The sequence below is a fragment of the Staurois parvus genome, unplaced genomic scaffold (genome assembly GCF_062004578.1).
Source record: "Staurois parvus isolate SC_StPar_1 unplaced genomic scaffold, SC_StPar_1.0 ptg000175l, whole genome shotgun sequence".
Lineage (NCBI taxonomy): Eukaryota > Metazoa > Chordata > Amphibia > Anura > Ranidae > Staurois > Staurois parvus.
Genome location: NW_028317971.1, coordinates 15,821,357 through 15,847,520, shown reverse-complemented (window position 1 = coordinate 15,847,520; position 26,164 = coordinate 15,821,357). Strand labels below are relative to the sequence as shown.

Genomic DNA, 26,164 nt, shown 5'->3' with positions numbered 1-26,164 from the left:
AAGGAGGAGGAGGGGGGGGGGGCTACTTGGGACTCTGATGTGAAAGGAGGAGGAGGGGGGGGGGGCTACTTGGGACTCTGATGTGAAAGGAGGAGGAGGGGGGGGGCTACTTGGGACTCTGATGTGAAAGGAGGAGGAGGGGGGGGCTACTTGGGACTCTGATGTGAAAGGAGGAGGAGGGGGGGGCTACTTGGGACTCTGATGTGAAAGGAGGAGGAGGGGGGGGGCTACTTGGGACTCTGATGTGAAAGGAGGAGGAGGGGGCGGCTACTTGGGACTCTGATGTGAAAGGAGGAGGGGGGGGGCTACTTGGGACTCTGATGTGAAAGGAGGAGGGGGCGGCTACTTGGGACTCTGATGTGAAAGGAGGAGGGGGGGGGCTACTTGGGACTCTGATGTGAAAGGAGGAGGAGGGGGGGGGGCTACTTGGGACTCTGATGTGAAAGGAGGAGGAGGGGGGGCTACTTGGGACTCTGATGTGGAAGGGGCTACTTAAGACTCAGAAGGGGGGAGGCTGAGGACTCTAATATGAAGGGTGGGGGACTCTGAGGGGTGAGGGGTGGAATGGGACTGCTAACTCTGATGTAAAAGATTGGGAAAATAAAGACTTTGATGTCAAAGGGGAAGAGAGGGTGTGTCTGAGAACGTTTGATGTTATGGGGGGGCTCCATTTTAGACTGGGGTGCCTTGAGATTTTGCACATTTTCAAAGGTTGTCGTGAATGAAGAAAGGTTGACAAACCTTGATCTAGATTTCTAATTGGGCTCTTTTATCATTTCAGGTTTGTATGGCCGTGAAGGAGTCCTGCCTGCTTGGAGGATGCTGCGCTTCACTGGTAAAGGATTTTGGGAACAACTGAAGGACTCCCCTACTCTGCTCTGGCTAGGCCCCAGGGTAGGACTGGATACAGAGCAAGGCATGGAACTCATCTGCTTACTAGGAGTTCTCCTTTCTGTGGGTGCATTGCTTTTCAGTGTCCTCCGTGACAGCCTGGTGTTCCTCCTGCTGTGGATCCTCTACTTATCTGTGTATCAGGTGTGTTGTCCTTGTGTATCCATAGCTTGTACCGCTTTCTAACTGTAAAGGCTGGAACTGCTGACACTCGCTGCCAGCTTTATGTTTATGGAAGATTAGGAGGTATGAAGAGTTAAAGTCGTACTTTTTTTTCTTGCTCATCAAAATTGCTGCCGCTGAGCAAGTTGCTTAGGCGCAGGGATCTTACCACCTTATCTCCCGAGATTATTCAAAGTGCTGGTACTCACATTATGCCACAATTTCAGATCTTGTGGAATACATTCCAGTGATTTTCTTAGTGTTTAGCAGTGCTATATTAAAATGGTGAGAACACACGGTTTATGTAACCTTTCATGGCTGGCATTTATCCAGATGGTCACACATGCATGCCAAATACCTGGAAACAGGATGAACAGATCCCTTTTACAGAGTGTCTTGGTGGGTTACATTGGCATTAACCATTAGCCGCCCAGCTAATGGCCGTTTGGCGGCTTCAAAAGTGTCCCTGCATTCCGGGTGCACGCCATTTGGCGTGCTCCCGCACATGCGCAGTTTGTGCTAATGCAGAGCGGCGCAGCAGTGCGATCTGTCACCGGCTGTGCACCTCGGACACGGCCGATGACAGATCTGAGTACCGGCTCCCGTTGCTGGTACCATGTGACCTGCTGTGACCAATCACAGCAGGTCACATGACAGTTGTATACAATGGATGGCTTCATTTATGATGCCATCCATTGTATACTAGTGCCTAGCTGTGAATGGTCACAGCTAATCACATGTACATGTCATGTGATTAGCTGTGACCAAATCACAGCTAAGCACAAAAAAAAAAAGCTGAATGAATCGATTTCATTCAGGTAAATGCTTGCTTATAGCAAAGTAATTCTTTGCTATAAGCAAATTGTGTATAAAAAAAAAAAAAAAAAAATACTGATCACTTCCCCAAAGTAGTACAATGTTGCTATGGTAACATTGTACTACTTTGGTCATAGTAAAATATGAAAAAAAAATCTTAAAAAAAATAAAAAAAATGTAATAAAAAATTAAATCTAATAAAAAAATAAAAAAATTTTTAAAAAAAAATATATTTTTTTTTCATACTGTCACCAGTCAGTGTCCCTGTTCACCGCCATGCCAGTTATATGATGGCACTGTACTGCACTGGTGACAGTATGTAAAAAACAAAATAGTGAAAATAATTTTTTACATTTTTTCATTTTCCGAAAAATTATCACAAAAAAATACAACTTCAAAAAACTCGCCATGCCTCTTATGAAGTACGTCGGACTGTCTACTCTGCAAAAAGGGGTCATTTGGGGATATCTGTACTATCCTGACATTCTTGGACCTCAAGAAATTAGATTGGCTGTCAGTACTTCAGGATTGATCAATATTCAGATCTATACCATAGTTTGTGAACTCTATAACTTTCCTACAAACTAAAAAATACATCTTAATTTGGTTTATTTTCACCAAAGACATGTAGCAGAATACATCTCGGCCTAAATTTATGAAGAACAATTATTTATTTGTAAACTTTTATAACAGAAACAAAGAAAAATGTGTTTTTTTTTCAAAATTTTTGTTCTTTTTTTGTTAATTTAGCAAAAAATAAAAACCTCAGCGGTGATTAAATACCACCAAAAGAAAGCTCTAGTTGTGTGAAGAAAATGATAAAATTTTAATTTGGGTACAGTGTTGTATGACCGCGCAATTGTCATTCAAAGTGTGAGAGCGCTGAAACCTGAAAAATGGCCTGGGCAGGAAGGTGTAAAATTGCCCGGTATTGAAACGGTTAAATCTAGTTATCACTCATTTTACAAACGTTTTCCAGGTATAGTAATTTGCTATTTTACTGTGTAAGAGAACAAAAAGCATATAATAGGCTAGCTTAAATAAGCAGCTCATTTCTAGAGACCCCATCCACATTATGGTGCCACCCAAGGTAGAGTGTTACCAGTGGCAGCCTTTGTGTTGTGTTCATGTCCCGATTCACTTAAAGGCTGTTTACTGTACAAAAAAATTAAATAACTGCACATGTTTTTGCAGGAAAAAAAATGTTTCTGCAGAGCATTGCACCCGTGATCAGCAAGGTGCCATATCAGGTTCCTGCAGACAGTGCCTACAGCTTTCTCCCCGTACCTCTATAAAGTCTGCTCTCACAGTTCATTGAGAACTACAAGCTGTCTCCCGCAGTGGCAGATGGGACTTGTAGTTCGCTCATTCACAAATTCCTGTGAATGAATGATGCGATTTTGTGGGTGGAGCCCTGTATGGCCGCACTGTTTTTAAATTGTGACAGCTGATGAAAGGAGAGGAACACCTGCCTTCTGTCATGGAAAATGGGGGGGGAGGGGGGGGGGGAATCTGGAGGTGTGTGGACTGGTGCATAACATGTTACATACTAAATACAGGTTTAAAGGATAAGTTCACCTTTTGTAACATGTTACATGTCACACCCATATTCAGGGTGTAACATGTTACGAACGGACTGGCCCCAGCGTCCCCCGATCCTTTGTTGTGACAGCTAACGGGGGAACTTCTCCTCCCATTATCTGTCACTGTTTAAAAAGCTCAGGCCACGTGAGCGTCTGCCCAGCCACATCACTGTTTCACAGTCTTCTGTGAATGAGAAAACTACAAAGCCCAGCAGCCTTTGCGGCTTACAGCTTGTAGTTCTTAACGAACTATCAAGGCGCTGTGACTGCTGTGGTAGTTGATTTGAGTCTTCCTGTCAAAGTATTGGCTTCCCCATACGAGGTACAAGGAAGTGGATATAGTGACAGGTCTGCAGGAGACCTGCATGGCATCACTGATTTTCTGATCACTGGTACAATGCTTTACAACCTTCCAAAACAAAAAATAATAAATGCACAAAAAAATGTGCATTTATCATTTTTTGCTGAAAGGTGAACTTCTCCTTTAACATGTAATGGGTTGCTAAAGGTTTACTTGGCCTTTAATATAACTCGGGGGTTTGAAATAAACCTCAAAATGGGGAAGGGGTCATCTTGCAATTGAGAAGAAGAGGTAGCCTCTATGATTGTTTTATGATGGGTTATCTATTCTGATATTTCTATTTAAAACCATATTTCGTATTCTGTGTCTGCAGGTCGGACAAGTATTCCTGTATTTCCAATGGTAAGTGTCTGATTTGCAGCTGTTGATGTGTCTTTAACCGCTTCCCGCCCACCATATAAAGAAATGAGGGGTGGGCGATGGTTCTCTTGTTCTGGAAGGACGTCATATGACCTCCCTGGGACTCAGCGGAAAGAGCCGACGACGTCGGCTCTGTCATGTGATCAGCTGTGTCCAACCACAGCTGATCGCATGTAAATAGGAAAATGCCTGTTATTGGCATTCCTCTCCGCACGTGCTGACAGCTCATGAGGAGAGGAGAGCCGATAATCAGCTTTCCTCAGAGGGGACATCTGCACTGATCATCAGGGCACTGATGGTCAGTGCCCTGATGATCAGTGTAGCCCCATCAGTGCCACCTGCCAGTGCCTGCCAGTGCCTACCAGTGCCCATCTGAGCCACCTTTCAGTGCTGCCAATCAGTGCTGTCTGTCAGTGCCATATATGAGTGCTGCCTTTCAGTGCCCATCAGTGATGCTTGTCAGTGCCCATCACTGCAGCCTCATTAGCGCACATCAGTGAAAGAGAAAAATTACTTATTTACAAAATTTTATAACAAACTAAGAAACAAACTTTTTTTTCAAAACTTTCAGTTGTTTTTGGTTTAACAAAAAAAAAGACCAGAGGTGATTTAAATACCACCAAAAGAAAGCTATATCTGTCTTTAAAAAAATGATAAAAATTTCATGTGAGTACAGTGTTGCATGACCGTGCAATTCTCATTCAAAGTGCGACAGTGCTGAAAATTGGCCTGGGCAGGAAGAGGGTGAAAGTGCCTGGTAGGCAAGTGGTTAAAGCCCAAGCTGAGGAAACTTGAAAATCATCAGACACAGCCCCACTGTTAGGGGTAACTGTTTCATCAAGGGGATAATAAAAGCACTTGATCCTCCACTCCCCGATGCTGAACTATTATTATTATTATTATTATTATTACTACGAGTTTATATAGCGCCAAAGGGTTTGCTCAGTGCTGTACAATAGGGGGGACAATACATGGCACAACTATTCTTGATAAAACATCCATTGCAGGGTTATGAACCCTGCATGGGTCTTGATGATGTCAGGAGTGCAGAGGAAAAGACACTGCAGGAACTAATCTTGCAGTGGATCAGGTAAGATCTTCTTTTCTATGTCCCCTTCATGTAAACGAGCAATTAACCCTTGCCATGTGGGCACAGCCCCACTGCAAGGGATAAGTTATACATTTCCCAGAGTTAAGCTTTAATGAAAGTAATTCATAGTAGAGCAGAATATGATTTTCTGTTTATTTCAGGGACAGTCTTCTGCTAGAAGCTGGATTTCTAACAATACTAGTGGCTCCACTGCGTGCTTTACGCTCGAAGACAAATACCTGGAGTTCTCATGATGGCATCACATTCTGGCTAATTCGATGGCTGCTTTTTAGACTTATGTTTGCATCTGGAGTAGTAAAACTAACTAGCCGGTGTCCCACATGGTGGGGTTTGACAGGTGAGGCCAGCTGTATTACTTTCATTTTTCTACTATTCACCTTTTGAAATTCTGTTTTGTTTTTTTTATTGTATACAGTTCTGACACTAAAATGTTGCGCCTTCTCTATCACCATACTCCTTCCTTGGATACTGGAACTTCAGTCTTTAGTTAGTTACTTGTCAGAAAGTGATGTCGTTTTGGAGGGGGGGTGTTTGTAGTTTTTTTTTTTTTTTTTTCTTCAATTATTTTGCCCTTTTTCTGGCAGCCTTTGGGGCTATTTTCCTGGGCAGGTATAGATACCATTCCTCACTAAGCCCCAGTTTACACTTTGGAACTGCATGTGATTCACACAGGAATTGCACTACATTCATGTGCAAATCGCATGCTATCCTGTGCGGTGCTATTTGAGCCCATTCAGAACGCACTGCATCCACATGAAAAAGGTGCACACACTTTTTTTTCTTCCTGCACTAGAACCAGATTGCATGGGTGTTCATACCCATGCGATTCGATTCAGGCAAATGCGCTGCGTTTTTGGGTGTCATTAACTTAACAGACACCCGCAGTAGTTCGCATGAACACAGGAATTGCTGCGTTTCCCACACCACATCAGTGTGCACCCAGGCCTAATCCCTTTTTGTGAACTCAGGTCTGGAGAATTATCAGAAGGGGTGCTTCTTCTAGTATCTCCGATCTTTATCAGTTTCTCCTTCTACCCTACTGTTAACCTGTGTTCTTTCGATGGGTCCTTTCCTTTTCTTCTGGCTTCCTTCTCTGCATTTGTCCATTTTTTTTGTCCTATTACTCCCAGCCCCTCAGACACGCACAAGCTTTTGTCTTGCTCATCTGTGCCTTGTCCCTATTTTTAAAATGGTTCAAGCAGCAACTGGAATCTTTTATAGGAGGCCAGCAAGGACAGTAGTGTTGGATAATGGGGAAGCGTGAGAACCTTTCTTAGGATTTTATTGCCATCAGTTTCCCTAATAAAATTCCATACTTTCTGTTTGGAGGTCAGTATTAAAAAAAAAAAAATATAAGGAACAAAGGAACATTACTTATGCAAAGAAAAGTTCATTTTTCCACGGTGTATAAAAGGGCATTGAGATACATGTGAAAATAATAAAAGTGGACTTTTCAAGAATTGGCCTAATTATTCTTATGTATTTCTTTTTACGGCTGTTCCCTCTTTCTTAGCTCTTACCTATCACTATGAGACCCAGTGTCTCCCAACTCCAGCTGCCTGGTTTGCCCATCAGCTTCCTGTGTGGTTCCAAAAATTGTCAGTAGTTGCTACATTTGTCATAGAAATTGGGGTTCCGTGGCTTTTCTTCCTGCCTTCCCGAAGGCTTCAGCTTTTTTCATTTTATTCTCAGGTAAGTTTGTTGTTTTTTTTAATGTATTCTGATAATTTTAATGTTTCATATCTGTGTACAGAATGCAGTATTTAGGCCTTCAGATTTCACTGGTAGGCTACATTCACCCTAGCCTCCTGCATTTTTCAGGAGAAATTATCTGAAAAGTATAAACTAACCTTTTGCTTCCCAGATCAACTTTTCATACTGTAAGGGCTCGTTCACACCATACGTGCAGAAAAACTGCTGGAAACTGATTTGCAGAGACATCAGTTTTCATGCACGTTTTCTATGAGTTTGATACATGAAAGAAATCTGCACGTTACTAATATTGTGATGTAAACAGGGCACATAAAGAACAGGTGATTTTGTTGTGCCATTGCAGAACTTAAAGGTTCGTGCCCACTGGACGCTCATAACCAACTCCCTAGACGCTTTTTTCCTGGCAGCAGAACAACACTTAGCCATTACTTCGTTTCATTGGGCAGAATAGTAATTTATTCTGGCCATTGAAAGGAATGAACTCCCAAGCACTAAATGCGCCTAGTATTAACGCACATTTAGACTCGCATACGTTTTTGCCATGTCAAATGTTTTTCTGCCAAAACTCTTTTCTGAACGCGAATCTTCTACATTCAGGAGAGGAGCATTTTACTGCCTCTAAACACTGCTGCTCCTAAACTTTGGTAGAAGTCTATGTTTGCATGGACACACAGGATTTTGAGGTGTGTTCAGGAGCTTAGGCAAAAAAACACCCAAAGCCCCATAAAAAAGTGCATGTAGGAGCAGCAATGTGCATGAGCCCTAAATGTACTTGCATCTATGCATGTTTACATGTGTCTACATGCGTTTAAATGCCTTCAGGGTTTAATTGACCTCTGAATGCACAGAATTCCATTCTCCTCACATGCTGCATTATCCCATTAAAAATCAATATTTATTTAAAAATATCCTAGGAGTACATATAATGACAAGTTTGTTAATGCCGATCGGAATTAGGCCTTTGTACTGATGATTTTCCTTGTTTGCTTTTATTAGGTTATCTTACAGGTCCTAATCATATTCACTGGAAATTACAATTTCTTTAACCTACTGACCCTAGTTCTTTGCATTCCTCTTCTGGATGACCAGCATTTAAAAGCGGAGCAGAAGGGCAAAAAAGCACAGCAGAAAGGTGACTACCTCATGGTCCTTATTATACGATGATAGCTATCACAAATGCCTAACTTTCATTCAAGATCTATGTGCAGTATGCTAACCAATATTCTGGTTGTTTAATTGCGGTCTGCCAAAAATACTTTGTATTAAAAAAAATTTTAGTCTGCATTTTTTTGGATCCTAAAAGCAGCTGAAAGGTCTTCGAATATGCAGTTTGAACAAATATGGGGTAATTGCAGGCTTCTCTTCACACTGAAATATAATATTCCATACTTTGTAAATATTAGTAGTAGCTTAAAATGTTACTAAACCCAGGACCCTGCATTCACTATATCTGGTTTCCCACAGTACGCCGAACATGGAAATGTAATTATTTTAGTAAATATAAACTGCTAAATACCTTTTCTCATCAGAAGTTAGAGCAGTCTTGTGACTTCTATCAGTGTCCAGCAGAACACTGGGTAAAGCTTGTAGGTGGAGTTTTTGTTCTCCTGTAGGAGGATGCAGGACCCCTGACCTCTGTCTGGACAGTGCTGATTGGCCCTGTGCTGATCACATGCACTCTCCCAAGGATAAAGAAAATACTTTAGCAATACCCACCAAACTGAGCATGTGCAGCTTGCCCCTGAGCCTCTGTTCTGTCAGGAGATATTTAGGAGACACTGGAAGAAGGGGAGGATCAAAGAGGACAGGATCAGACATCCTTTTTACACGATACTGAGGATTAACCCCTGAGGTTCCACAGTGAGTATAACAAGCATGCTTTACTGCATAAACAGATTGATTTTACTCTTGTTGGTTTAGTAACAATTTAATAAATCATTGTGGGAGCCCATTGAACCACAATATCATAGATCCTTCCATGATTGCCAACAGTCAGACTAGGTGTGTTCTAGGGGCCCCCTCTATAGTAATTCCCTCACTCATTGTATGTAGTGTCTCTGGTGAGTGAAATGGTGAACACTGTATAGTTTGTCACCTGTATGAAGATGGGGTACACCGGTAGTTAAAGTGACTCTAAAGGTTGTGTATTCTTTAAAAAAACAAACGTATACTTACCTGCTGTATGCAATAGTTTTGTACAGAGCAGCCCCAATCCTTTTCTTTCTGCATTCCCCGCTGGCGGTCCTGGCTCCTTCCCTATACCGAGTGCCATGAGAGCAAGCCTCTTGCTCTGGAGGTACTCACAGGCTCACTTCTGAGCTGCACTCCTGTGAATGGACATTGTCCATTCACACAGAGTGCCGCTCGGCCCCCCCCCCATTCTCTCCTCGTTGGCTCACTGGCTGTGATAGCAGAAACTGTGTGAACCAGTGAGGAGGGAGAGACACGGCAGAGCCGCTGCTCTCATGCACAACACTGGATTAAGATGTGGATCAAATAAATATCGGGGTGGTGGGGGAGGGAGCTGCACCCAGAAGGTGTTTTACCTTAAGGCACGGAATGCAGTAAACTGGTAGTAAACTCTCCATTTCTATTTTTAACTACAAGTGAGTTTATAATAAAGCTTACCTGTAGGAAAAATGAATCTCTCCTAAATGTGCACCGTTTAGGAGATATTCTACAGAGCTGCAGCTGGTGACATCACCGGCGCATGAGCTCTGAAGGAACGGCATACCCGTGGACGAAACTAGCGAGTGATGTCATCGACAGCTCAGCCGTTCAAGCAACTGCAGCCCGAGAAGCCTTGTCAGCGGTGACAGCGCGCAGCTGGAGGGCTTCGTTTTAAGGTAAGTTTCACATAATGTGCTAGTATACAATGCATACTAGCACATTCTATTACTTTGCAGGGGGGAAACTTTTTTTTTTTTTTTCAAATACGTTTAATAAAGCTATTCATAATACTGCCCCAAACTACCTCACCGACCTGATATCCAAATACCACCCAACACGTACTCTTCGCGCCTCACAAGACCTCCTACTCTCCAGTTCCCTCCTCCCATGCCCGACTCCAGGACTTCTCCAGGTCTTCCCCCATCCTCTGGAACTCACTACCCCAATCCATCAGACTGTCATCTACCCTCCTCACATTTTAGGCGCACCCTGAAAACCCATCTCTTTAGGGAAGCCTACCCCACCCTCACCTAACAGCCGATCTCCACTCCTCCTACCACTCCATCCCCCACAGCCATTTCCTCCTGTACCACTATCCCCTCCCTCTTAGATTGTAAGCTCCAAGGAGCAGGGCTCTCGAACCCCTTGTGTATTGTTACTGTATTGTCTCATGTACTGTCCCCCACTATAATGTACAGTGTTGAGCAAACATTTTGGCGCTATATAAATACTGTATAATAATAATATTACCGCTTGTAAAGCAAACAACCTTCTGCCTTTAGAACAACTTTAATTACAAATGATGTACAGACAAGGTAACTAGATTAGGTTTGTATCTACTTGCATTAATTCTGTTCTGATTTTAGTTGTGTTTTTTGTTTTTTTTATAGGTCGGGGGTTCTCTATAAAGACTTTAGTTGTGCTCTTGGATCTCCTTGCTTTTGGGTTACTTGCTTTTTGGACTTTAAAATATTTTGAACTTCAAATCAACTTAGAAAATTATACTGTTGAATCCAAAACAGGTAAGTGGCCCATTATTTTCGGTTTTGCCAACTAAGCTTCAGAGTTTGTGTTTGTTTTTTTTTCTCTTTATGCATACCAATTATGTTATTTCTGTTTGGGGAAAAAAAAAAATCTGCCTTTTTACCTTTACAGCCTTTACCTATCATGACTTTCTGCAGTGGCTCAGGACACTCACCTTTCCATCTATCTGGATAGGCGCTGCTTCCCTAGGTTGGGAGATTCTCAAAGGCATGTACAGGTGAGTACAACACTAGTAAATATACAGCATGCTATTACTTTCTCATCTTGTCTTAGAATAAAGCATCTCTTAGGACTTCAGTTATAGAAGGAACATACTAAAAATTAGCTGGTTTTCAGCATACATTTTTTTTTTTTTTTCTCTCTTCAAGCATGACCGAATTAGAAACATCAGTCATGGGAAACTTTTGCATCCATCACCTGTAGTGCCTGTTCACCTATACTGCGATGACTGGTGAAACTTACATCACACCGCTGGCTCACTGCAGTCGGAACGGAGAGCTGCCCACACACTAAACCTCTGCGGTTTAGTGTTTGGGCAGTGTGATCCAGCCTGTAGGATGTAATGGGTGATGAGATCCTGAAATCCTAACTTGCTTTTAAAATTTCATAATACATTTTAGCATTTATGAGAAGCTTGAAAAAGATCCCAAAGCATCTAAGTGGGTATATGGTTAGTTTTTCTAGCAGCATTTCCAGAAGGAAACCAAGGCAGGAAGAGCTGCAAAGAACAGAGACACAACTATGGCTTCACAAAGAAAGATGGATATATCTTCCGGTCACTTAGTACTGACATTTGATTGTGGAGTCAGTGCGGAATGTGAGTGACCTACCGGGGTGGGTGCCAGGTTGTACAAGCAGAGAAGGATGCTTTCCAGAGCAGTTGAAGCTTCAGCATTCCCATTCATAGAGCCCTTGAGTTACTGCATGTGAGCTCTACATACACTAGGACCTTTTTTTTTTTTTTTTTTTTTTGATTTTTTTTTTTTTTCCATTTACCCAAGCCGAAGCTGGATTTTTTTTTGTATTGAAATACTGCGCTGCAAGCTAAGTGCTTGGTAAGCAGTTGCAGCACTTTCCCATCAACTATAATCGGTAAGTTTCACAGGCAGTGCCACCTGTCAAACTCAAGAGTCCAAGTTACATATGCTGTGGCATGTTATCTTTTAGGTGGGCATTGGGGGGGTGGTAATACCACAGCTCTGAAATGTTTGTGTTCCAGTGGAAAATCCAGGAGGGTGAATGTTAAAAACTAATATAAGCAAAAGGTGAGACATATGCGGAAATTGGTGTTTGGTAAAAACTAAGCAGATAGTTTCTGGAAAACTTGCTCTTTGAGGGCCAGTTCACACCAGAAAAATGCACATCGGATGCATATGGATATGTTGTTGCTTACAGTTCACACCATTCTCTGTTCCGGGTCAGTTTTGTTGCAGTGTGTTATGCTTCAGTATGGTTCGCTGTAGAACAAAATGCAGCATGTTCTCTTTTTTTTTTTTTTTTTTTTTTTTCACCGGAAACAGACTGGATCTGACTGCACTGGTGTGAACTAGTGCCATTGAAATACATGGAAAACACTGTGCATGCATGCAAAACGCACTGGCCTGCATCTGGTGTGAACTAGCCCTTAGTGTTTCACTGAGTGGAGGTAATAACACAGGATGAAAAATATCATGCTAAGCACAGAACCAGGCTTTGTATGTTGTCCTTTGTATATGAGCAGCTGCAGTGTGGGTGATGATTGACCCAATACAAGTGACAGCTTCCTGATTTGGCTCAGACGTGGGTTTGGAAATGCATCCAAACATACCCAAGCTTAACTCTAGCTAGGTGTAACTCCATGACCTTGCACATGGAGTTTTTCCCTCTGACATACACAACTTTTTGACAGTTCTGGTGGGTTATTGTATCTGCCATAAAGAGATAATTTCTGGGTAGACTTGCCTATTGGTAAAAAGCTATTTTTGCTATACATTTTGTATATTCTCCACATAATAGACCAAATATGTATTTTTTTGAGCCTTGTTTCTGTTTTTATCAGGAGTGCGTCTGTTCGCGGCATTTTCTTGAAGTTCTGGGCAACGATACAATGGATTATTTTCTCTTTTGCAGCAGTTGGCATGTTTGCTGTCAGCTTGGTAAGATACTATACATTTACACAAATTGCCTGCAGCAATTACAATCCCACTTTCCTAACAAAAGAAAAAAGTGGGCTTCCATTTGTTACCCAGGTTCCAAAAAGTATTGTAGAAAACAGATGCTAGTAATTTTGTAAATAGCAGTTTTGCATGAAGACCCTTTCAGAAGTTGGGGCACAATCACTCGTGTTAATGGAGTAATCTTTCTGCCCAGCAGCTTTGCTGACTCTGCTAATGTTATAACCCTTGTGATGCCATTAACACCCAAGGATTTCATAAATGCACACAAAATTGTGCATGTTTGCAGTTGTGTCCAAAATGTGTACACTTGTTATGCTTGAAGTGCCATTCATTGTTAATGGCACCCCAAATGCAGCGAAATGATGCACATTTAAAACGTGTTGCGATTGCAGTGCCGTTCATTGGTGAAACCCCAAACCCTGCAAGCAAACACATTAAAATGCTTGAGAAACCATGCACAATGCTCAGCACTTAAAAAGCTACATGAACAACTTCAGTGTCTATATAGCGGACCATCGAAATCAGTGAGAGAGCCTATGCATGTAGCGCAAAACGCATTAATTTGCACGCATTTTCAAAATGCCTAGGGGTAAATACAGCCTTAGTGGTGAGAATCGGTTTTAATGCCCAAACACGAGAGGGAACCTTGCGTCCTGCTTGGAAACTAGCTTTTTGACAATTAAAGTAAACATAGGTGTTCTTCATGATTCTGTCATGGCAAGATTGCTTTCACACTTTTTGGGTGAGGTTGTCTAGCAGCCCCTTAAGTAGTTTGCTGCCATTTACATTTCCTGCATCATTAGCAAGCACAGAACCATAGGTATAGTCCAAACTGTTTATGTATTGCCTGGAAACTCCCTGAATAATGTACTGAGATTTTCATGCATTCAAATTTCACCCAGCCTATTTACTCTCTGGTCAGTATGTAGAAGGTTGGACTTTCATGCTCCGTATAGTGATGTTGCAGCAGGATTCAGGTTGTTCTTTATTAACCATTTTTCTTTACAGGTACCCTACACATACATTGATTTTGAGTCTAATGGTCAGCTCTGGCCATCTATTAATCATTTGTTCAACAAAGTGGATAGATACCAGTTGGCAAACTCTTATGGTTTGTTTAGAAGAATGACTGGTGTTGGTGGCCGACCAGAAGTTGTTGTAGAAGGAAGTTATGACAAAGAGACTTGGACGGTAAATATGAATTTTGTTTCCCAAAAACAAAGGGATTTTATGATAGCGATGCTAGAAATTGTTTTAGAAGCCTCGGAAGCTAGCCATACACCTTCAAATCTTCATTTTGATTTTCCAGCATATGTTATTCTGACCTACTATGCCAATTGGAGAGCCCTATAGGCAAGGAAAGCTTTGTGTGGAGAACACTCTCACTATCTCATCCAGGTGCCATGTCATAGCATTTGGTGATGAAAGGAGTGTGTAAAGAATTCCTTGCTTTTGATAGGACTGGCTGTTTTATTACCTTAACAGTAAAGTGGTTTGCTCCAAGACGAATATTGATAACTTATTTTATTTGGATAGAGTGGAAAGGGATTAGAACACCTGTTAGGTTTTTGTTGCCATCTTTTCTTTGCATTAGAAAGATTCACCCTCCCCTATTTGTCCTGTTAACTATTATCACAATGAGTGAAAGTGATAATGGAAAATTCCAAAATTTGGGGTGCAGTCAGAACGGGAGCAGGAGGGAAATCTTCCAGTGAGGCACTAGTTCTGGTGACTCTTGCAATAACCAGGGATTTCCTCCGTTTTTTTATTTTATATAAAGTAAGAGTAAGGGGAAGTTATAACTCCTGGGGGTTGTTTTATTTTTGTTTTTTTGTTTTTTCTTTGTTTAAGCCATGTGTCCCGTTTTTGGAGAGATTTCCCTTCATTCTCTGTCCCATAGCCTAAACAGGAAGTGAGGAAATCCCTTCAAAGTAAGGATATAGATTTTGTGAAATATAACTCTCAAGACCATATTAACCGCTTGCCTGCCGCCCCATAGCAGATGTACTGCTACAGGGTGGTTGCAATGTGCAAAATCACATAAATATATACGTGATTTTTAATTTCTGGGTGAAGGCGTGCCGCCCTACCCTTGCTGCTGTTGGCTCCTGAGGATGTCAATCACCGGGACTCAGTGATCGGTGGCGAAGGTGAGAGGGGAGAAATCTAAGTAAACTACACAGGTCCCTCTCCTGTCAGCATGAATGTGCTGCTTTCTATCTCTCTGCACAGCACAGAGACAGAAAGCATCATGTCTCCTTAGTAAAACAGCACATAGTACACAATAAGTATATTGTATTTTCAACATAAAACCAAAATCAAGAATATGGGGACATGACCTTATTATTTTGCTGAAAGTAGTTTATGCTTTCAATAAACTTCCAGCAGAGGTAGTGAGGCAGTCAACAGTAAATGGCTTCAAACATGCGTGGGACAAGTATAGATCTATACTCAGATAAAAATGTTAACCAAAACCCACCCACCCCACCCCCCCCCCAAAAAAATGGGCTCACCTGATGGACCGCTCTGACTTTTTCTGTTTCTAAAACACTCCCTAACGCAGTTAACACCTTCCTGCCCAGTGTCATTAGTGCAGTGTCAGTGCTATTTATTAGCACTGATCAACGTATTCATGTCACTGACTGGCAGTTAGTTCCCATCCAGTGTCGAAATGCCCGCTGCAGTCCCTCTGTAAGTTGCTGATTGCCCCATTACTGCTATAAAAAAATAAAAATGCCAGTATGTACACCATCATTTGTAGACCCTATAACTTTCACGTAAACCAAATAGCAAATAGTAAAAAAAAAATATATTTATTTTTTACAAAATTGTCGGTCTTTTTTTGTTAATAGCCAAAACATAAAAAACACAGAAGTGACCATATACCACCAAAAGAGAGCTCTATTTGTGAAATTACATAAACTTCATTTATATACAGTGTTGCATGATCCCACAATTGTCAGATAAAGTACCGCAGTGCCATATCGCAAAAAATGGCCTGGTCAGGAAGGGGGGTAAATCTTCCGGAGGGCAAGTGGTTAAAAAGTAAAAATGATAGGAATACTACATCTAAAAATAGTTTTATTTCAAAGAAAGCAAACCAAAAAGGTAAATTCTAATATCCCAACCTAACTTTTTGTTTTGAGTAGACTGGGACACCATTTAGAGCTCAACTCCGGCATCCGCGCATGTTGTCCAACTACAACTGTGTCACATGTTTTTGCTTGAATCTTGGGGGGCTTTGTGTATGTCTTCCAGATCTGTGTAGAAATCAGTGTGAAGCATTGCCTCTGTGCAAGCGCTTCCTGTAATAAAGACCAGTCACTGCTGCACTTTCATCTTGTGATTTGTCTTGTATCCACCCCCCTTAAGTTTTTTTTTTTTTTTTTTTTGCACGCGGTCTGTAGAAGGTGGACTCCGCCATCCGCACAGGCTATGTATGTGCGATACAGTGGTGTCACTAATATTCTTAACAAGGTGGTAATCCCATATGTAAAGACATTTGGTGCACACAGAGTGGTTTTATATCCTTTGTGACTATTGAGGAATATAATTAAATCAAAGCTTTTGTGTCCAAAGTTCATTTTTTATACTTTTAACACTGGAATGGTCAAAGGTGAAGTTGACTTTAGAATTGTTAGATTGCTCAGACTAGCTTTGTCTTATTCATTCTGACTTTGTGTAATCCCTAATCTTCCCACAGGAAATAGAATTCATGTATAAGCCAGGAAATATAAGTGCAGCTCCTCCAATCATTACTCCTCACCAGCCTCGCTTGGACTGGCAGATGTGGTTTGCAGCTCTTGGACATCACTCACAGAGTCCATGGTTTACCAGCTTTGTTCACCGACTTCTACAGGGAAACCAGGATGGTAAGATATTACTAGGAAAGTTAATGTTTCGGGAACATTAGCCACTAGCTGAGCACCGACTGTGCAAAAACGTCCTTGGTTCAAGTGTTAATAATCGCTTTTTTTTTTTTTTTTTTTTTTCTGCATTCAAAAAGCACAGAAATTAGGTTATATGGTTGTCAATGTCATAGTTCACATCAGTGCTCGCAGTTCCAGTGCATTCCAGGTGAAGAAAAAAAAGTAGAGAAGGCTGCATTTTTTTCTGCACAGAATTGTACTGGAACGAGGTAAAACACAGTGGAATGTATATGTCCCTATTTAAATTTGAAGAAGAGGAGATTTAAATTGAAGAAGAAGAGAGGTGGGGAAATGAACTGGAATGTGTAAAAAAAAAAAAAAAAAAAAAAGTGCATGCAGAAACGCATCTGGACTGCGTTTCTATGGTGTGAACCGGCCTTGAAGGTCATACTTGGAATGCTTCTGATTACACCTGTTTGCTGTTCCTGAAAATCCACATTTTAAGATTGAAATACATTTATTTCTTCCAGACTTAAAAATGCTATTCTCATGTGTTCAGTGATTTTCATTTGCAGTGGTGCGCCTGGTGCAGAATGATGAGTCGCTATATCCTTTCAGTACTCGCCCCCCTCATTATATAAGAGCACAACTCTTCAAGTATTGGTTTACAGAAAATGGTCAAACCGGGTAAGGAATACATTTAGAACAGATGGTATCAAGTTGTTGTTATATACAGTACACACTGCAGACCATTGTGGTGAATAAGCATGGACAGGAAGAATCTATGGTTTATCATTATTTGGGTTAAAAAAATGCCAAAAAATATTTTTATAATTTTGCTTCACACAATTGTACATACACTGATCAAACAATTCCACATATGCTTAGGCTAGGTTCACACTGCTGCGATCTGATTTTGATCCGATTTTCAATGCGATTAGTTCAATTTGGATTCTTCTGGTATGCAGTTTGCATATTCTATGGTGCAAAATGTATTCTGTAATTGCCCCCAAGTAGTACAGAAACTTTTCCCATAATCGTGCAGTGCTGATTTGCATTGATGTGAATGTGCACCTTTTGAAAAACAATGTGATTGTCCTGAAAGTCTGTGACTCTAGTCATATCTGAAATCACACTAGTGTGAACACAGCCTTAAAGTGAAGACTTTCTGTAGCATGATAATGCAGACATAATAGCAATTCTGGTAAAATCTTTGTTAAAATCTGGCGTGTTCTCTAAAATCATACCACTTACGGTCACTTCTTAATTCACCTCTTACTGCTCTTCTCCCCTGTTTGTTGACCTATAGTATAATAGGTATCCTTGCCAATAGTGAGGAGAGCAGTGAGACAGACTACTCATCCCATGAGGGATTTGGTCACTTTCTGCCAAGTACCGTACCCCAGATTGTAAGGAAAATGTTATGTGCAGGTGTCCGCACTCTCGTGCCTCAGTTACCTGTGACAATTAAAGTTACTTTTGTACTTAATTAATGCGAGATAAGTTGGTTTGTTACTGTCATGATTGTAGATCTACACCGTATCCTGATTCTACTAATCTTCAAGTTAAAGTGGTCAAAAGACTATAGTGTTTTTTTGTTTTTTTTTTACCTTCGTGCGTTCCCTGTATTAAGGTAATAAATACCTTTTTAACCACCTTCCGTCCGGCCGTTGTATATAAACAGCCGGACGGTGGCAGTGCAGGGGCGGGTGGCCGTTTATAAACTGCCTCCCAGCACCCTGCTTGTGCACGCTCCCTGGGAGCGCGCAGCATCGCGATCCGGTGCCCGCTCTGTCCTCCGGACAGGACCTCTGTATGAGGTCCCGATCATGTGATCACTTGCAGAGTAGTAAGCCATGATGTCACTTCTGACATTGCTTACTACGTGTGAAATCTGTGAATGATCACAGAGGTCACATGGTACAAGGCTATTCACAACAGCCTGGTACCATGTGACAAGCTGTGACCAATCACAGCTCACTCAGTAGTTCTCAGTGGCTGCAAGAATGGATAAATTATTGCTTTTACATCCTTTATGGGTGTGAAAGCAATGAGTGTAAAAAAAAAAAAAAAAAATTATCACCCCCCCCCCACAAGTAGTAGTGTCACCAAAAAAATAAAAAATGGAAAAAAAAGTTTAAAAATTATTATTTTTTGTTAGAAACTAATTCAGGTTATTTTTTTTTTTTTTTACTAAAAATATAACGGAATAAATTTTGGCCAAGATTTATGATGAAATACTATTTATTTGCAAAATTTTATTAGAAAAACACCTTTTTTCAAAATTAGTGGACTTTTTAATTTACATAGCAAAAAATAATAATCCTAGTGGTGAATAAATACCACCAAAATCTGTCTCAAAAAATGGTAAAAAATTCATTTGGGTTCAGTGTTGCATGACCGCGCAATTGTCATTCAAAGTGTGATAGCACTGAAAGCTGAAAATTGGCCTGGGCAGGAAGGGGGTAAAAGTGCCCAGACTGGAAGTGGTTAAAATCTGCTCCCTCCCCAGCCTTAAATACTTAACCTGAGCCCAATTTTGTTGCACTAGTGCGCTCTATCTATCCTCACAGGCTCTGCAACAGCAAACAAACATAGTAGCCAAAAAAAGCATATACAATTGCGCGATACAAGTCCTAATGTAATTGAATGTTATGAAAAATTACTTTTCAATCTGCAACACTGTAATTTTCAGTAAAATGAAAAAAGGGCAACCTGGGGGCTTTCTCTAAACAGAGGGTTACAGAATGCCCCCAGAAAGGCCATTTCCTGCTTGCGTAATTGGATCGCTAATTTTCCTGGAAGTTTGCACTAAGGTCAGATTTTGGGCATCCCCTGCAACAAAAATGTTGATTTTTGGTGAGACACTCCCAAAGGGAAATCATGTCTGAAGGGATGCAGACTGTGCAATTTTCCTTATTAGAACCCTGCATGTGCAGCAGCGGATTGATAATTATGAAATCACTACCACACACACATTAATTTTGCACATGGATACAGACTAACAAAAAGCTATTTATTCAGAATAACAAAAGGTAGGAATCTGCAACAAGTTTGCTAAAAGTCTCGCAATGTGCACTGATCACCCAGAGGGGAATGTTACTCTTTAAAGTAAAGGTGAGAAAGTGATTTTAGTATTTGTTAGCCTTTTATAGGTTATGTTTTAATTGATCTCTAATAGTCTCTAATAGTCTGGACAATGGACATGCCCTTTATTGTTTTCATTCATGTAGCTGTTCACTATTAATTCATACTTTTGCTCCATTTTCCAGACAAACAGCCAGTCACTGGTGGCGCCGACGTCATGTTGAGGAGTACTTCCCTACTGTGTTCATAGGAGACCCTACCTTGGAATCCATGTTGAGCCAGCATGGACTTAAGGTATGTGTGGCTTAATCAAGCTTTCTTAAAGGCTTAATGACAAAGTCCTTCTAGTAGAGTTTGGTGTTAGTAGATATTTATCATTTGAGGAGTATAGTAAGAAATTAGGAAAAGGACCACCAGTATCTCTGGGAAGGTCTTCAATATATACATCTTACGTGGGCATTAAAAATGTAAACCCCTGCATGAAACCATTGTGGAAATGGTTGGCAAATGGCATTAGTAGTGAGTCACCTAATTTTAGGCTTTTGTAATTGTCAAGTATTTGCTGCCTTAAGCAACATCATTTCTAAATTCCCATCATCTCATATGTTAGTGATAGGCAAAATGTTCAGATTGATCGAAACATATATCTTTGGAGACTTTGGCAAGATATTCCCAATAGAGGTCCCAGCTCTTGACATCAGGAAACCAAACAAGGGTATCTCCTTCTGGTGCATTTTCTGTAATGCACTATAAACAAAAAGTGAGTTGTCCGCTCCACCGTGTCTAAACATTTACAAAGACACACAGTATCTCACAGAAGTGAGCACATCACTCACATTTTTGTAAATATTTTATTATATATTTTCATGAGACAACACTGAAGAAATGACACTTTGCTACAATGTAAAGTAGTGTACAGCTTGTATAACAGTGTAAATTTGCTGTCCCCTCAAAATAACTCAACACAGCCATTAATGCCTAAACCGCTGGCAACAAAAGTGAGTACACCCCTAAGTGAAAATGTCCAAATTGGGCCCAAAGTGTCAATATTTTGTGTGGCCACCATTATGCCTTAACCCTGTGTTAACATCTGTAATGATCCAGTTATATCCTAAAAGGAATTGCTCACCACACAGAGCCTGTAAAATGGTACATATAGTGTAGTATTTAGTATACGCTTTGGGTGGCACCTACCTGCTGATGTCACGCCGCCAGGTCAGTACTTCGGAATGGAGGCCATCTTGGTATTTGGCATATTTAATAATCCTACTGTTTTCCACGTTGAATGCTTTTATGCATAATTTTAAATAAATACTACACTATATATATCATTTTCTGGGCTCTGTGTGGTGAGCAATTCCTTTTAGGATATAACCGATCCATTACAGATGTCGGAGAGTGGATAATACAGACCTCTTGTCATATTTGCTACCTAACAAGTAGCCCTCTGGTGAGTGCATAGTGGTGGCGGATTGCACATTGGACTCCAGAGCACTGTGTGGGACTGAACACGATTTGCTGTGATTACTGCGATCACATCACTGATGCACAGATTTTATAATCGGAAGGACTTTTTTATTTATTATCACATTGATTGCACTGAGATACATGTATATTTAATTCATATATTTTTGTCACATTATTGCTTTATTATTTACTTCATATGTTCTATGCGCTGCACCTTATATGTATGTCTGTTTATTGAGATCTGTTGTCACTATCTCTGGTGCTAGCTGCATCTACTTGTATAGCGCTCACCATTTACATTTTAAAAAATATACAAAGCCTGGTAGTGCCTGACCAAAAAAAAAAATAATTTTTTTCTTGGTATGTACAGTTTTAAAATTCTGAATTATTTCTGAAATTAATATTGATTACAAAAGACGCAAAATCATGGTGGCATAGAAGTGTTTAGTGGAGTGTTGTAATATTTATGATTTCAGTAAAGCATTAATGAGCATATTACATTTTTTGACTGCCTGCTGTCTTTCAGCACAAATAGCCAAGAAAGCTTTAGCTTTTTCCAACATGACATACCATTAAACTGAAGATGAAAGAAAAGTGATAACCAGTGAAGAGTAATGGAGCATTGCTGCATGGTGCCTCTGTGATATTAAGGCTTTTAAAAGGTTTCTCCCCATTTTATTTGCTGCTACACAGTACTAGTGGTGTGAGCAGTTATACGCGTGGGGTAAAGTATTGATGGGCTTCTGTTTTTATTGTGAAGAGAACCTTATATGCTTCTACATTCACAGAACCTGTACATGAATCAGTATACTTGCAGCCTATGACTTTAGTCAGACTGGTGCTTTTCTCCTGGGTAGTGGCAGTCGTCTTAATATACAGAAATATAGTTTGTTTATTATAGTTATGGTAATTATTTTTTTAAACCATCCATTTAGCTACAATTTACTGCTGTAAATCTATTACACATTTTTACAGCTTTTACCATTAGGAACTTTTATCATTTGTGGAGGTTAAACTTCCTTTCCTCCAGTCACTTGTCTCTTGCAGTAGCAGTGGCTGCAGTACGGTGTGAAGTACTTCTCACTTTAATGGTTTGATAGTTTGTGTTTTTTTTTTCCTGCTAGGACAAGCCACCTCCTCGGCGTTCGCTGGATGCCCCCCTTCCATCTACACTTAAGATCATTCGTGATTTCTTACACCCTTATCCAGCGCCTTTACTGTTGCACTCACTTCTTATTGCCATAATTGCTATCAATTCCCTACAAGCTTTATTGGGGGGAAGAAGCAAACCAGGAGCCTCCAAGCATCGGAGCCATTCAAAGTCACAAAACGATAAGAAGAAGCAAAAGGGTAGCAGTGCACGCAGTGATTCTGGTGCTGCAGGCTCTGGGGGAGATGCTGGCCACAGCAGCAAGAAGCGCGAAAAGAGCTCATGAATGGGCAAAAGCCTGAGACTGACCTATCATCAAGCACTACCGTCCGCAATACTAGGATGTGGGTCTGTACGGTTATACACTGGTGGGCTTTAATTATGTTGAGCATGCTCTCTTTTGCATTCTCTTAAAGGCATTTGCCTATTCCTTTTAGACCATCACCATGGGATGGATGCATAACCACTTATCAATGAATTTTATATGCATTTCTTGCCAGTAGTTTCAATTTTGTTTTTATATTTTTGCTTTTACAAAGATAAGATGATCTGAACACCAAACGACATATGTTACAGCCAGTACCATCCTTTTTGTTGTCTTAAAGATTTTGGTTAAAAAAAAAAATGTATAAAACATTTTGGCTGTTAAGCTGTATATATTGAAGACTGGCTGTAGCATCCTAATTTATTATCAATGGTAAAAAAAATTGAAGATTGCTTGATGTATGTCATATTCTTTTCCTGTCTGAGACAACCAACGAGTTGCATGCTTTAGTCACACAAGTATACATCCTTTATTACATGAGTGTCCTTTTACAGCCAGTCTGTAAAATGTGATGATGCAAAACCACCAAAATCCAAAGTGCCTTTTTAGATGTGTGAATCTCTTAAGCCATATGTGCCTTATTGCTTTTGTATATATACCTATGGTGGAATATTCTGGGTAAGCGGGAGGTTGTTTCAATTATTGTGCATTACTGTATGGATCAAGTAGGTCCAGGCCAAGTTAAAAATTAGAAACTTCAGCTTCGTCTCTTTAGGATGTGAAAACTGGGTCATTTAACCTATTTGTAAACCTATCTTTTTCTTGTGGCTGTATGATGCCGAATTGTTAACTGGCTAAAGTAGAGCTCTAACACTTTCATAATAAACTTGTACATGTCCCAGCAGCCTCTAAAACACGTATTATATTGTGTTACCTTTATGGAAGTGAAGTCTTCAGGCCTGTAGGCTCTTGGCTTTGTGAGTGCATCTTGTTTTGCTCTCATTAAGCTGTTTCCAGGAGAGATGCTGCTTGTTCAGAATGCAAGATTTGACTCCCTTCTCCAAACAATGATTTTAGTAATGGCCAAGAGAAAGCATGATCATGGCAAAGCATGACGTGACCTCCAACTAGACCAGGCTGCTTGAACAGGAGTTATCTTTAGGAAAGGTAACCCATTATATTTGTATTGTTTTAAAGGCAGCAGGTACAGCACGTTTAAATAAATAAACCATTCTGAAAGTGCAGTTATGTCTTAAATAATTGCCGCTCATTAACAGAGCTCAGTTTTACGGCTATGTTTATGACCAAAAGCTCAGTGTTCACAGCTTGGCTGAAATTAGATATATGAAAATCATTCCTTTATTGTCTTTTAATTTGATATAGTTGAAATGTGAGGTTCAGACCTGACTAATCATTGTATCATAGGAGCACAGTGAGAGGCTCATAGCCTAAAAGGGGATAAAGGCACTTTTTATTGGTTTCTATATTAAGTCTAGTCTAGTCTGAGCTTTAACTCTCTTCTCTGAAGAAAGGCAAAGTGAACCTGTACATTAAAAATGTGTCCTATTATCTATCCCACCTAGGAACAAACGCAACAAGGTATCCTGATAATAAATGTAATGGCCAGAAAAGCCTCTTCTGTGCTCATCACTTTTTTTTTTTTTTTTTAAACTACGGTCTGACTAAAATGACTAAATTTATGATCATGGCCTGATGGCTGCCATCTCATTTACTCAGGGGCATCCCTAGGCTTGGTGTCACCCGGTGCAGTAACACTTGGTCACACCCCCTCCGTCGACCCCCTGCAGCATGGATCACATCTGCGGATTGAGCATAATGGATCGAAGTCCGACCATTATCCTCCCCAATCCGCAGATCCGATCCATCCTGCGGAGATCGTCGGCTTGCAACCTATACGGGGTTAACTGATCTCTGTACGAGTTCCACAAAAAGGTAACTTTTAAAGCAAGCCGAAGATCCCCGCAGGATGGCTTGGATATGCAGATTGAGAATAATGGATCGGAGTCTGATCCATTATGCTCCCCAATCCGCAGATACGATTTATCTTGCGGGGATCGTCGGCTTACTTTAAAACTTACCTTTTCGTGGGGCGGGTCCGGTGTCGCCCCGTGCAATAGGTGTCACACCCCAAACCCCCCCCCCCCCCCCCGCACCTGCCTAGGGATGCCGCATTTACTAATAAGAGTGTCTTAGTGACCAATAAGGACATTATTACTAAGTGGTGGAGCTTATCTGTAAAATCTATTGAGTAAGGCACCAGTTATGAGTTAAAAGCAAATCAGAGGCACATAGAGGCTTTTATGTCTGTTAGCTGGTATATTGTGAGTGCCCCTGGCTGTTCCTCATGTTGCAATATGATTTACATTTACCAGCAACTATGTAGTATTAGAGCCTGCTTACCAAAGGAATCAATCCGCATATATCCGTGGATGTAGGCCCCGGTACTGATTCTTTTGGCAAACCTAAAGGTTGGTGTTAATATGCTTTTGGTCACTTCAGAACACTTTTGCATTTCCATACAAGTCTATTGAAAAGCAAAACTCTTGAAGCTGGTCAAATGCAAGTCAGACACAGCTGCCAATGAATTGTGAATGATCTCAGTATTGTCTCAAAGAGTTGCCATTGGCACAAGACCAAATCTTGTCGTGACAGGACCTTAAACAGATCGTACAATCAGGTTGTACCATATGTGGCCAGCTTTAGATGGGATGTTTACTGTTCAAACTTGAAAACAGAGTAAATGTTCACTTTAATAACTGCTAAAAAGCAGCAATCGATCCAACACTTGTGCAAAAGACTTATTCTTGGTAGCAGCTAGGGCAAATGAAGTATCTGTGCACAGCTTGTTTTGAACTCGGTGCTATTTCACCTTATTTACTGAGAACCAACCATTTTGGGGGGTTTTTTGTATTTTTTTTTCTTCAACTATTTGCTTTTTAGCTGCATGATCATGGCGTTTCCCTATTTCTTCAGGAAGAAGTTTTTTGTCTCATTGGATTTTATGCACATTGTGATGATTTTGTATTTTGTAATAAAGCTTTATTTGCATATCTGTTTCATTGATTATAAACACCTTCATTATACGTGATATAAAATGATTCCATGTGAGCAATGACTGCAGTGTTCATGTTTTGTTTTTTTTTAGATATCCATTGCCCAATTCAGAGCAAAGAACTAAGTTTGGTAGCTGATTGGACAGGATGGTGATGTGATATAATCTCCAACTCATCCAATCAGAGCACACCTTGTATTCATTTTAAAAATACAAGGCATTCTGTTAAAGATGGCAGTGCCAGGCAAATGCATTTCCCGGAAGATTGCGTCAATCACTAGCAGCAACTCTTAAAGCGAGTGTCCCCTTCCACAGCAGTCTCTCAGGTGTATGAAATGATGTATACTTCCATTGGTTCAAGGTGGACCAATGTATCTATGCAACAA

The 26,164-nt window shown here is 40.7% G+C and overlaps 1 protein-coding gene across 1 annotated transcript; it reads left to right on the top strand.

Moving 5' to 3' along the window:
- Window positions 1-779: 779 nt before the first annotated feature.
- Window positions 780-25,774, top strand: LOC149462461 (lipase maturation factor 2-like). The gene is made up of 13 exons (XM_089676996.1): window positions 780-1,035; window positions 4,127-4,155; window positions 5,425-5,621; window positions 6,798-6,976; window positions 7,994-8,129; window positions 10,558-10,689; window positions 10,823-10,928; window positions 12,750-12,846; window positions 13,876-14,058; window positions 16,571-16,739; window positions 17,312-17,423; window positions 20,009-20,117; window positions 22,415-25,774. Exons 1-13 carry the CDS (start codon window positions 820-822, stop codon window positions 22,724-22,726), a joined length of 1,977 nt encoding a protein of 658 aa, XP_089533122.1. The 5' UTR covers window positions 780-819; the 3' UTR covers window positions 22,727-25,774.
- The last annotated feature ends 390 nt before the right edge of the window (window positions 25,775-26,164 follow it).